This window comes from Melopsittacus undulatus, chromosome 4 (genome assembly GCF_012275295.1).
Source record: "Melopsittacus undulatus isolate bMelUnd1 chromosome 4, bMelUnd1.mat.Z, whole genome shotgun sequence".
NCBI lineage: Eukaryota > Metazoa > Chordata > Aves > Psittaciformes > Psittaculidae > Melopsittacus > Melopsittacus undulatus.
The window spans coordinates 11,787,514-11,801,964 of NC_047530.1; the positions used below are offsets into that span (position 1 = coordinate 11,787,514).

A 14,451-nucleotide genomic window follows, 5' to 3' on the forward strand; every position below is an offset into this window, starting at 1 on the left:
GACAAGAGATCTGATCCAAAAGGATGGTGCATGTGTTTATACATCCTTTGCATTTGTAAAGCATCTGGTATGACTGAACACTAACTAGGAGACCCATGATACAGTCACAGCAGTTCAAACTGTGATATTGTTTAGATAGCAGGAGATCATGGAATTGAGTCAGAAGGAAGAGGAGATAAAGACACCTCTCTTTCCCCCCCAAAAAAAATATAACATAAAACTGACTTATTAAAATGACACTACTGTAAAAGCCAGTACATGCACTTACGTATTCCTGGTACATGCCTGAAATACACTGGTTTTGCCTTTACTGCATATATTGCTTTGGGGAATCAGGCTTCAGCCACCAAGATACAAGTGGTTTCTCCCAGTAGCATTCACAACTAGGGGAGCAGACACACAACTGTGAGCAAAGTTTCCTTCCACTTTTTTTTGCAGAACAAGGCTAAAACCAATACTGACATTCTGCTTGCTCAATTTTTGAACAGCACAGGTAACCTAAGCTTCTTGAGGCTTGTGAAAACCATTGCATCCTTACAAACAAGCTTTCACATGGTCCCAACCAAGATAATTCAAAAGGATGCATACTGCAGTGACAATAAGCCAACAATTTATGCGTTAAATCTTGATTACTTATGTTTTACAGAATTTAGTTTTACCAAGCAAGGTGCTTTGTCGGTTGCCACCTTTACGCAGGGCTCTTTTTACATGAAAGGCACTTCAAAATCAAAGTGCTTCAAAACCCCCAGAACTCAGCAGGTAGATGTGCTGTCCCAAAAAAAAGAAGATGCAAAACTGTACTAGCCCAGAATTTATCTCTGTGAAACAGCTGCCCTCTGGCATAAGAATTAGGTCCTTAGTTTCTGCTTACATCATGCACAAATCCCATAAAATTCCAGGGAAAGGCTTAATTGAGAGATATAATTCATTCTTTTCTACTGCTGTATTCTTTTGGATTTAGTTTAATATTGCATTATGTCAATTATTTCTTTCTGCTGTCTCCCTTCTTATTAATTTCCTATCCTAGCTAACTAGTCTCTCTTTTTTTTTTTTAAACCAAATAGTCTTCTTTTTTTTTTTTGAATTTTTAGCCCCAGAGCTCCATCTGTTCATACCATAAAACCCTGGGACATGGTTTGGGTCATGGAGACACACTGACACACACAGATACAGGACTGGTACCCTCAATTTCATGTAACTTCATGTAGAGCTGAACAGTAATGGATTTTATAGTTTTAAGCAATGTTCAGTACTGGTTTGGAAAGTTGTGCATCAGAGCCAACACAACTGCACAGTACCAAAACTGATGAAGACACAAGAAGTGATCATAACCCTACCAAAAAATATCCCTACCAAAAGCAGTCAGTACTAAATGGAGTACAATATCATCCCCAAAGCCAATTTCAAAGCTTCAGACTGGCTGAGGACTCTCTTAGATGACTATCAGCCACCAGGATTAATGAATACTGGGCCATCCAGGTTTGGCAAGCAAAGTATCTCCCAGCCAGAACCTTGGCCCCAGCAGCAGCAGAGACTCAGCCAGACAACCTGCCCAGCAGAAACTTTCTTTCAAATCTCTGATATGAATAACAAAATTCATTATCAAACAATAGCAGGCTTTGGTAAATATTTCCATGGGTGAGTGCATGGAACAAGCTTTCTAAACATCGTATTTGGAAATCGTAATGAGAATTGCTCAGTGCTCAAAAGAGTTTTGCATCTTTACTGCCCTTTACAAGCAGGGGTTTCTGAGCAGCAGTCCCACATTTCCAAGTCATGGTTGGTTTGCCAGGGGACAAAGACAGCCGCAGTGGCACTGCGAGCTCTTTCCCGCAAAGAACAAGGCACTACTCATGGTGAGGGAAACTGTTCAGGTCCCCATTCATATTGCAGCTGCATCCTTTTTAAAGGGACTTCAATTCAAAAGCTTTCATGTGCAAGTATTACTTCTGTATCCAATGTATTTCATAGGTCTGTAAAGCCTGGCTGTGAACTCCACAGCACGTATGACAAAGTGCCATTGGAAGTACACTGGGTCACAATACATGGCCCTGCAGGTCAAGCCCCTAAGGACTAAGGGCCATGAATCAGAACTGCATCATTTTTTGTACCTAGTATTAGTATGTGCACACAAAACAAATTAGGCACTGATGACATACAGATAGAGATTAATTATAAACAGTGGCTACAACACATACCAATCCTCAGAGAGTAATAAAACAGCATGCAACACAAGCTGGTTTGATTAATGACCAGGAAAAAGTTTCTCAGATCCAGCACAAAGCTAGCAATCATTAAGTCATCATTAACACTCTAACACAAACACTCAACAACACCAGTTTATCAAGAACCTTCAACATAACAACTTAGCTCTACAACAAAATGCTTCCAGTTTAAAGAGAGCTACCATAGGATCATTGGCAGGGAGAATGGAAACATCTTCTAATCAATGAGCCAATACACGTTTACTGAACTTCAAAGCAGGGTCTCTACTGCTGCCTGGGATGGTTAACTGAGACAGATATGCTGGGTGGAAAGAGATATATCCATAACTGATGTAGCATGCAGAAAAAATCTGACACCAACATGTGTTGGAATTACAGTTAGACAAATATACGTATTTAGACTGCGTATATGGGATTGAGAAAATGTCACAATTGGCTTTAGGGATTACTGGAAATGCAAAAGAAAACTAATACTTTAATAGCAATATCAAAGTAGAGGCAGAAAGTCATGTCCTTGACAAGTCACTCATCTATGATGAATAAAAATGAAAGAACATTATTTCCTCCAGTTTTCTGAATTATTTCATATGTAGAACTGAAGTAGTAGAACATAATTTAATTATACTTTTATATATATATGTGTGTGTATGCATCCGTTTAATTTACAGCCATGATTTCCAGCAGGAATACAATGCATATACTCTAACTACAAACAATATGAATAGATCCTTTCAAGACAGAGCAAAAAGAGAGAACATTTGAGGTCCTTGCTAGGATGGGAACATCGTTTCTGTATTTATGTACTCAGTGAAGTTCCAAAGAGAATAAACTATAATTCCTAGCTGAAGTCCAGATTTTGAATTAGAGGCTAAAATAACTTTTTATTGACCACACTGCCACAGCATGCTGCAATATTTCTTTTCATCAATAGTTCTTAAAACAGCCCCAACCCAATACACCACCAAAAAACCCCAACTAACTCAGTAAAAACTAAACCAGAACAACCCCGAAAATGAACACCAATGAAAATCACTTTTATACACCCATCTTCTCTGCTCTATTCTCCCTGCTGCTACCAAGAGCACCATAATCTCCTGACTGCTATCTGTCAGTCCTTGTTGGTCTCACAAGAAGCAACTCCTCTAGGCAGAGAGTGCCAGCATGCATTGAACTAGCCAGGATAAGATATTCCAATGGACCAAACTCCAACGTAAACATGCACCTATGTGTGCCAGCACTTCGTCTGCTCTATCAGTACATGCAAACTTATCTGTGTACTTTGCTGGTATGGGGCAAGGCTTCCCAGAACAGATTCACCTTTATTCTTGCCAATGAATTCTCCAACAAAGCCAACGGAGAAAAAATAATGCAAAGACATGTAAAGCATGAGCTCTTTGCAGACTTAAAAGCAAAGTTCATCAAGGAATCACAGGATGGTTGAGGTTGAAGGCATGTCTTGTGGTCCTCTGGTCCAATTCCCTGACCAAGCAGGGTCCCCCCCCACAAATGCTGCCCATATGTTTTTCACTATCTCTGAAGATGGAGACTCCATAACCTCTCTGGGCAACCTTTCCAGTGCCCAATCACCCTCACTGGAAAAACATAGTTTTAAAAGTCACTGTCAAGTAATGACCAGCCACATAGAGCTTTTAACTTCAGTGGTGTCTCATTCAGGTGCTGCATGCAATCCAGGTGCAGAACAGCATCAAAATACTCCAGCTGTAACAACTCCCAGTTCTAAAAAGTTTCATGTCTAGACACATAAAACACTCCACCTCAACCTTTATCACTATCTTTACAATTCCAGCACTTCCAGGGACAAAGGAAATAAAGGTGCAGTTCCCAGATCCAAAGTTTTTCAGGCTTGTATCCTTTTTCTTTTTTTGTTAACTTGATACATTAAGTTACTGATCCAACATATTCACAGACCAGCTTTCAGTATTGCCGCATAGTTTAAGATTTACCCTGATGCATTGGGTGAATTCTCATCTTTGCAAAAGCACCTGGATTTGTTATAGTACAAATGGGTGGCTCCCCTCATGATTGCCAGAGCCACCTGTTACTCTGCATGCCTCACCCTCAGACTGAGGTGCATGTGCTCCCATATATTGGCAATCACTGCTCAATTTGTGTATGCTGCCTAGTCAGAGATTAAAAAAAAAAACTCAGAACATATTTTTCAGTTTCCCCTGGACCTGCCACCAAAACCAAGAAGTCTTAAAAGTTGAGTAATGTGCAAGAATATTTTGTCTGGGCATACTGTCAAGAATGGAAAATTATGAGGTCTCAGTGGAAGCAAATAGAAGAGTTACAAGAAAGAAATAAAGCAATGAATGAGATTATATTTAGTAAGGCTCATTTTCAGCTAGACTTAGTCTTCACAAGTTCACATATATGTGAACTAGCCTGCCTGGAGCGCCAGCCCAGGTAACTGTAGTCCACCCCTTGCACTCTCCTCATATTCTCAATAGTTTTTTTCTGAAATTCACAAACTTTTTTTCTGAAATCCTCCATTTTCTAACCAATGGGGATGAAGCTTTGATGACTCATCTCTTTATTCCTGATTTGCCCAGCTGCTTTTCATCCAGCAGCAGCAGTGCTTTGATGACTCGCGCTTTGCTCGTGCTGCCGTTCACGCACAGATGTGGCATTGATAGCTCCAACAGGGAGGAAGGGAGGCGGATACGTTTGCTATTCAGAGCACTTCCTCGGTGGTTATGCTCTGTAGATGACTACAATAGCTCACAGCTCTCACACTGTACAAACTATTCATTCTGTGGACATTTTATCATGAGCGTTTGAAGGGAAGGCAGGACACTCCTGTAAGCACCAGAGCAGTGTTAAATCAGCTTAACCCAACCATGGAGCTGCCCCCTTCATCACTATATTTAGATGCACTATTGTACATGTAGGCTTTAATTCATCTCGGATAATTTTAACCACCCAAAAGTCAGGCATACAAACCAAGGTCATGTATATCTTGATGAGACTTAAGCACCCCTAAAGTACAATTCTTGCCCTCCAAAAACAGATGGGTTGAATTCTTTTCGGAGCCATCTCTCTCCCCATCTCCAGTGCTCCCTGAACAACCAGTGTACTGTACTACAGGCACCTAAGCTTTCAGATTGCAAGTCAGGCAAGACAAATCTTGACTTGCACCAGCAGCAATCACCCACACAACTAATGGATTAGGAATGGCTAATGAGGAGCTTCAGAGAAAGGACTCTTGAGTTATGGTGGGTGGCAACTGGGACATGAAGCAAACACTAGCAATATATATTCTTGGTAAAAGGGAGTTACATGCATACAAGGATGCACAAACAAGAACTTTCTTGGGAAATGTATGGATCAAACTCTGCATCGAATCCCATGCTTATGAGGATGGGTGCTGTGGGGTACTCTATATGGCCTGAACATTGAACTTCACCAAGGAAATGGACAGAGGAGATACACAGGAATGGCATGAGGCAAAACCAATGTGACTCACAGGAAAAAAAAAAAGGTGTTAGGTTCATTATGCAACAGAAGTGATAGAATAAGATAACCATCTTCAAATATACAAAATGTTGCTGCAAATGTAAAGAGGATAATTCCTTCTCCGTGCTGTTCTAGACAGGACCAGAACAATGGGCCAGCCTGTCTGCCAGCAACATGGCACCTCTGCTGCTGGCAGCCAGGTTAGACAGACATCAGTAGAACAAGGTTTAGATCTAACGCATTCTGCCATGAAGAATGGGGCTAGACAACCTCTAAAGGTCCTTCCCAGCTTTGTTTTCTATTATTCTGTTTTGCTAAAGCAGTAAAACCATTCACCTTCAGCATTCAGCTCTAAGTATGAAGCTGGCTGTATTTCTTATCTGAGGATTTCAAGCCTCTTTAGTGCAGGATCACACCTCACTGTCACACTCTGAGAATGCCAGAGGATGCTAAGAGAAATGTGGGGTTTTTTTTTTCAAATGAGATAATTCTCTTAACACTGTATTGTCTGAATAAAGGGAAATAAAGGAAGTTTATTGTGACAGACTACTTCTTAATGGAGGGATTAACAGTGAATTAGACCTTTTTCAATTTGTTTCCCATCACATGCCCCAAACACAGCATCATCTTCAGCTGTGATCTGAATGAACTATGTCATGCAGCTGAAAAATCATGTATTGAAATACCCATCTTTCATGGCAAAAGTTACTGTTGTGAATTATTTCTGCATTGGAGGCTGCCAAAAATCTGCCTCAGTATTATGTATTAATGGTCACCTGCACTAAGCAGCCTGAACTGACTTCCAATATACAAACTAACACACATTTTCATTTTCAAATTACTCTGTGCCACCAAAGGTCCTGTAGGTCAAGATAAAAGTTTTATTTGCTTTACTCAAGTGTATTAGAATATTATAGGAAGCCCAGAATTCCAGAGGTTTTATGGGTAAATATCATGCCAATTCTCTGACACTTTGAAACAATGAATACTCTTAAAAGGATCCATTTATATTGTTACTAGATGTGGGCATTGAGATGTGAGATTCAGAGTTAGCTGTAGCTAACATTACCTTTCCCAGCTCTAAAAGTGAGATACATTTTTGTATCATATGTCAATAATTCATGGCTTACACAGAGCAGAATTATGCTTGGAAAAAACATAAACCCTATATTTCTAAAGGAGACTGCACTTGTTCCTACTAAGCATCTTCAAAAAGAAACACCTCCTGACCAATGTATGGTCCAGACTAAAGCAAGGCAATTGGTTTTCAGGATGTTCAGCATCCTGTGTTTACATAGACAACAATACAGCAGGCTGAGAGCGCTAGGATTGTTCAGACTGAAGAAGAGAAGGCTCCAAGATGACCTTAGAGCAGCTTCCAGTGCCTAAAGGGGATGACAAGAAAGTTGTAGAGGGACCTTTTGAAAAGGGTGTGTAGGAATAGGACATGGGGGAATGGATTTAAATTAGATATTAGAATGAAGTTCTTTACTGTGAGGGTGGTGATCTCCAGAAGAAGAGATCTCTGGAGGCCTCTGCTCAGAGCCCTTCTTGAAACAGTGCCAATTAGATCAGGTTGCTCTGGCCTCATGCAATCAAAGTTTGAACATCTTCCCTACAGTTAACACATACAGCTCTTTCAGCTCTTCCCACGTGTCACCTGCTCCAGCTCCAAACCATCTTTGTGGCCTCCATTGGTCTTGCCCCAGTCCATCCATGTCTTGCTTGCTTTAGGTAGCCTGAAACTGGACAGAGTAGTTTAATGCAGTCTCACAAGCACTAAGCAAGAAGGAAGGAAGGTTCAGTGGCCTGAACCTGCTGGCTAGTCCTTGCTGGTACAGCCCAGCTTGCTGTCAGCCTTTTTGGCATTGTCACATTGCTGGCTCATCTTCAACTTAGCTGCAGGGCAACACAGTTCCCTTTCTGTAAAGGTGCTTTCTAGCCAGTTGGCCCCAACATGTAGTGGTACATTGGGAGGTTGTTCCTCTCCAAGGGCAGGACATGGCATTTTCCTCAGTCAATTTCATTATGTTCCCATCTGCCCTTGTCTCCAGCCTCCACCTGGATATCACGCCACCCTTCAAGCCCAAAGGTGCAGCCAAATTTCCACAAATCATTTGCATCTCACAAATTCGGCTATAAGGAAACCAGAAGAGGTCATATCAAAGGCCTTACTAAAGACAAGGCAAGAGGTTGAGAAGATAGAACAGAGGAATCCAGGTGGTGACACCAAAGCACTCGAAGGGGGAACAGGAGATGAGAAAGGTGTTGGAGAGCTGTTCCTCTGAGAAAATACAACCAGCAGCACTGTGTTCTTCCCACCCCAGAAGCCTTTGCTGCCAGCTCTGTCTTTTGTGCTCTCTTTCCAGTTTCAAACTGTGAGGGGTGTTTGGAGGAAATATTTCACAGATTTTAGGAACAGAAATATATCGAGAGCTCTAAGATGGGGAAAAGACATATGTGAATGTCAATGCAAGAACCCTCCAAGGCCTTGGGAAAGAGACAGGACAGTAGCAAACCAAGAAAAATCCAAATGTAGAGTAGGATCTGGAATCAGATTTCTTCTTGGGCACAGCACGGACACAGGGAGAAAACAAAAACAGGCAACATAGACAGAAAGTGCGGTGGTCACAGCTTAGTGTGACACCCACACTAGCAGCTGCTCCTCTTCCGACAGCATGGATTCAAGCATATACACTAGAAAATTGCCAGGGCTCCTCCTCCTTGTCAGAATAACCCCTTGATTTTGTTGCAAAGCAGCTGCATTTAGTTTTACAACTCCTTTTTGCATTAACTTACCCAAATTAACTTCTAAGTGCCGATTTTAAAGGGACTCTGCCTACTAAAAGCAAATGAGAATAGCAAAATTAGTCCCTTTGCTATTCTTTCTCACATTTTGACTTCTATTTCTGTTCCTGCCACTCACCAGCAATCTGCCAGCAGGTGAATCACTTCAGTGTTTCTGCTTCCCTTCAAACTTCTCATCTATTTAGATAATAATTTTGCAGAGTAATAGCTGTCTTTAGATGCAAAGTGGGTCTGTGCTCAACAAGTGCCTCTGCGTGCTGCTGTACAATATTACTGCTAATTGTCATTTTGTGCTTCAGCATATGCATGGTCACATGCCTCTGAGATTATCTCAGCTTCACTCATTACAACATCCACTTTGTTTTTTGTATTTTAAACTAGTCTGGCTGGGAACAAAGACATCCATGTGTCTGAAAAATAATGCCAATAGACTCTAACTGCTGCAGTACCTGCAGACATACGATGGCGTGTCTAAAGACTTCAGACACACAAAGAACTGATGTAATTATTACCGTTGTTGAATGAAGGGGATGTGGCTGTACCTAATCATACCTATGCGGAATGCTTTAAATCCACATTATGCCCAAAGTACAGTGATGAATACATGCTCATCTGATGGCATCAGCTTAATTACCTTTCTAATTAATCAAGAAGTACACAGAAAGTTTCCACTGGACTGGTTCTATCACAGTAATTGAACATTACACTGGTGATACCATGACACACAGTTGAATAATCAGCAAGACTGAGTGAGTACAGAAAACAAAAAGGTCACAGGGACAAGCTGGCAGGTGGCCCTGAGCAGACACCTGAGCTACTTGCCCAAAGACATGCCTGGTGTTACTCGAATTAGCCTCTCAGCTCAGGTGTGTACACAGGAATATGGATGTATGAAAGACCCTGTGGTGTAAGTGCTTTGTGCAATGCTTTCCTTGAAACTAGTGTCTATATTCATGCCTCAGTCACCTATAGTTTTTGGCGAGGGAAGGAAGAGAGACTTGAGTGTTTCATAGAAAAAAAGAGGAAAAAAAAATGTTCATATGCCACTGTCACCACAATCCCTAATAATATGGGAAGATTATCAAGCAGAAAGGTCAACAGGTGAGTTGGTTTACCACAAGGGTGATGAGACACTGGCACAGGTTGCCCAGAGAAGCTGTGGCTGCCCCATCCTTGGTAGTGTTCAAAGCCAGGTTGGACAGGGCTTGGAGCAACCTGGTCTAGTGAAAGGTGTCCCTGCTTGTGGCAGGGGAATGGAACTGGATGAGCTTTAAGGTCCCTTCCAACCCAAACCATTCTGTGATTCTATGATTTTATAATCTATGAGAACCTTGATGGTGTGGATGCCACAAGCAGGCAGAGTAGTATCAGGATACTGTAAGAACAGTAAATATTTCCTGGCATACAGTAATAGTTATGCTGGGTTATTTTCACATCTGCTGAGTGCACTTCCTCCAGCACAATCTGCCAACGATTATGACCTGTCAGAAATGCTGTTTACGGTGTGAAATCCTGCTGTGCATCAGCATGCGGCAGCAATCAACCAGGGCCAGAGGGGAGCCGAGGTAAGCGCACCATGTCTATGTATCAAGGTGAGTGGCAGGCCACTGCACACAGAGAGGCCACAAACACTAACAATCCCCATCTCTCTGCTAGGACAGCTGATGGCTCTGAGCACCCCAAGCTGGAATGCACATTCATGACAGGGAAAAGCCTTCCTGACTTTACCAGCAAGCCAGTCAGCCAAAGGGAACCTGACAAATCTTGCAACTGTCCCTGTGTCCTGCAATAAAAGCTTGAACCCAGTGAGCCAAGTCACTTCTAGAAGGAGATGGAAACCCACCACTGCTGTATGCCTCAGCTACTCCCCTTAGTCACCTCTCATTGGCAACAGCCAAATTCAAGAAAAACTTCTCACACCGCTTATGCTTACAGAACTGACAAATGCAGAATAGCCAAACTGCCAGCAATTTTACATTATGATCACATACTTTGCAGCTGAACTGAAACTCACTTGTAGTCACCTTAATTACAATAAATACCATGCATGTTCGCCAGCTTACAGAAGCTCATTTGTTTCTCTTTTGTCTCCATTAGATAGGCATCTCTGTTACAAGCCTCCAACTTTAAATTAAAACCAGTCAGATAGGCTAGGGCTGTGCTGTACAGAAACAGAGCATCAAAGTCAGGCTCTGATTTTCATTACTTTGGATTTATCTCGGATTACTCTGCATTTACAATTTACATAACTTCTATGAAGTTACAATAGGTGAAGTTCTATCAAAGAACTTCTGCATCAGATGAAGTCACACCAAATGAGAAATGTTTTCTCTGTCATCAACACATCGGTCATTAACAAGTTGTTGCAGTAATTAGTATACATATTTAATCATAGAACAGTTTGAGTTGGAAGGGACCTTAAAGCTCATCTAGTCCCACAACCCCTGCCAAGGGCAGGGACACCTTCCACTAGAACAGGTTGCTCAAAGCTCCAATCAACCTGGCCTTGAACACTGCCAGGGATGGGGCAGCCACAGCTTCTCTGGGCAACCTGTGCCAGTGCCTCAGCACCCTCACAGGGAAGAATTTCCTAATATCTAACGTAAATCTCCTTCTGTCAGTTTAAAACCATTAATCATACCCTTGATGATGGTTGCTACCAAGTTCGTCAGGAGAAAGTGGGAATCCTTGCAGTTTTTCAGACTTGTTTACTTCAGGAATTATTCCAGAAGAGCAATTCCTGTTAATTGCAGTAAGCAAGACACCATTCTCCAAAATAAATGACTTTTGTAAGGAGGAAATAATTAATTCTTTTTGCAAAATTAGATCAGGATCACCTGTCCTCAATTTGGAATAGCTATGCTATTTGATGTTCCTCCATTTCTGTAACATAAACAAACTTCTGTTGCAGATGAGGTCCAGCATGGACAAAGACTGTGCTGGCTCCAATAGCAAAATTATCGCTCTGACAAATGGGACTGGTAACAACTCTCATACTGTGTTTTTGTGGAGGAAAGTGTACAAGTTATTACCAGTGACACGAAGAAAGTTGCTCCCACCTACCGCTGCTGTCAGCTAAACCTCTCAACAGCAGACAAGCTTTCATGCCTCTTCTGGTAAGAAATCAGAGTAACTAATAAGGGACAATCTTCACATTATGATTTTTTGTTTTTTTCCTGGCAGAATTAATGAGAGGAAATTGAAGGCTTCCAAATCATGTTGCCAGATACGTCTGGAGCTGACTGTTTTTCCCCTACTGCAAGTGGCAGCCTTAAAGCTGAGCTGTGAATTTGCAATTTGCTTTGCAGTGGGTTAGGTACGGTAATGGTATATACCACAGTTCTGAAGTCCCTGCTGTCAAATCAAGAAATTCAGAAAAAGCTGAAGGCAACTCCTTGGAATAAAGCTGTGAGGACAGAAATAATGCAAAATGTGCAAGTGGAAATAAAATTCATAGTTCATCTCAGACACACTCAGCATGTTAATGCCTCAACTGTTCTGTTCATTTGCTACCTGTTTTCAGGGCCCCGAGGCATACACTATCAAGATGTAACCCAATGCAATTTAACTAGAAGTCTTCAAATGTTACATTTGCTGCAGAACTGTTCTCAAGAAAACACTTCTCTGAAATTTCTAATTATTTAGAAATCTAAGCTGTGAACTTTGCTCTTTGGCATCAGGTTTATAAACCATTTCAGACACATCCTTTGTGAATCCTGAGCACAGAAACTTTAGAGGAGTTAAAAATCTGTAATTTCCACCTCCTAGAAACTAGCCATTCCCAATTGCAGTTCTGGTGATCAGCCACTGACATGAGGCTCTCAGGATACACAGCAATTATACAGGCATGAAAAGGGGGAGATGATCAACTGACTGTTTGCATGGTCATGAACAAGTCCAAAGAAAAGAGTGGATGCACAAGAAATCCCACAACATGGAGACAGCATGGGCAGAGACTAAGTGCCTAATTATCCTCCTACAATGCATTTCAGCACAACTGCTTGAGTATTTTCATTTGAGCCAATTAAATCTGAAAGAAAACATTTTTGCTTAAATCAGTATAAGAAATCAATGTTAGTATCAATGTAACAATATATAAAATCATATAAAATCAAATGTTGAAATCAATGTAAGAATATTAAAAGGTGGTTTCCCTATAATATTTTATTGACCAAAAGTAATTAGCTTTCAAAAAAGCACTAAGAGAAATATTTGAGTATTTTCTTTTAATCTATGTCCAGACTTAACTGAGATGCCTCTTCCTCTTATCTTGCTGCAGTATATTCTTTGAACAGTAGATTTAGATTAGCTATTAGGAAGAATAATATCACTATGAGGGTGGTGAGTACCTGGCACAGGTTGCCCAAAGAATGGAGGCATAGGCTGCCCCATCCCTGGCAGTGTTCAAGGCCAGTTTGGATGGGGCTTTGAGCAACCTGGTCTAGTGGAAGGTGTTCCTGCTTGTGGCAGGGGCATTGAAACTAGATGTTAGAATTATCGTTCTAATTCAAACCATGATACCACGAAGCCTGTCCATAGCAATGAACATCCTGACATTGGATGAAAACGTAAATCCCAATATAAAATCCACAGAGTGATAAATAGAGAGAAATAAATCAAAACTGTTCTTCAAAGCCTAACTTTGATGACAAAACAGAAAGCCCCTGAAAACGGCTTCTCTAACTTGCTCCTGCATAGCTCCCACTGCTGTGAGGCTACAGACTGTCATGTATGTTTTAAGCAAGAGAACTCTACCAAAACAGAAAAGACCATGGGGACATCAAACAGCTAGGGAGGCTTGTTGCTGGAAGCCTACCTGTTTTATTAGAGAGTCGGAAGGACACCATCTTGTCAGGGATGCTGCAGACATTCCTTACTGAGGCAATGCAGCTGTAATTCGCGTAGTCCTGAGGTCGTAGGTTCTTCAGCTTCAGGATCTTTGTTTCTCCCTGGGTGTGCAAGAGTGAGCATTAGGAAGGGACCAAGGCAGAGGAGCAAGCAGGGATACAGGAAACACCAAGACTAGCTTTCAAAAGGCAAGAGGAAGATTCAGAGGTGGTTAATTAGAAGCAGATGTTGAAGTGGTCCAGAAAACATATTTTATTCAGTTACCTGAAAGAATGGTATCTGGCATAACCTAAAACTGTAGCTCCATTTATATATTAAAGGCAAAAGAAGAGCAGTGAAGGGGAAATTGGTTTGACAGAGTCTTTCATGTCACAGCATTATTCGGGATAACATTTCTTAAGGTACAATCTGCATGATGAAAAATATCACAAGGTACAGAAATCCTGCTGTTTGCCTTTGAAAATAAGTTGCTGATGGATTTTATTTTTAGCCAGCAGTGCAAATGATGAAGCAGGGACCTGAACGGGATATGTAATGAAGGAGTTCCTTCAGACACAATCAGAAGAGAACTGGAAAATATGACATTTTCCAGTATTACATGAAATGGGCACCTCAGAACCAGAAAGTCAAGTAAAAAAGTAAGCTGCTGAAAAATGCATGCAAATTCTTACAGCACTATTTGCAACAGGAGGAGTGTTAGATACAGAACCCTGAGCACACAGAGATGTCATGGGGCAGAACAGGGAGAAAGAATGTGCAGGAAGCACAGCAAAGCACAACAGGATGTCAGGTGTGGGGATGCAACAGCATGGAGGGCTGCAAAAACATCTAATAAATCAACATGTACCAATACTTGTACATTGGTAATTCTAGCATTAAAATAACAAAATTCCTTAGGCTTTCAATCTCATTCTCCACTACCCCCTTTTAAGTCTATGCCTGTGTTTATACTGATAAGCTAAAAATGTGTTATGGTGAGACAAGGTTAAGGCACAACCTGTCCCAGGAAGACACTCTGAATGGGCTCACAAAGCATCAAAAGGGCAACCTTTGGAAAATTATCATTGTCATTTGTTCTGTTAAAACCGAGCAA

At 41.3% G+C, this 14,451-nt stretch overlaps 1 protein-coding gene across 1 annotated transcript in view; it reads right to left on the reverse strand.

Moving 5' to 3' along the window:
- Nucleotides 1-14,451, reverse strand: part of MDGA2 (MAM domain containing glycosylphosphatidylinositol anchor 2) — a 361,344-nt gene that overhangs the window by 150,255 nt on the left and 196,638 nt on the right. Inside the window, exon 6 of the mRNA XM_034062525.1 lies at nt 13,327-13,459. Within this exon, the coding sequence (XP_033918416.1) occupies nt 13,327-13,459 (133 nt within the window). The remainder of the gene's footprint in view (nt 1-13,326; nt 13,460-14,451) is intronic.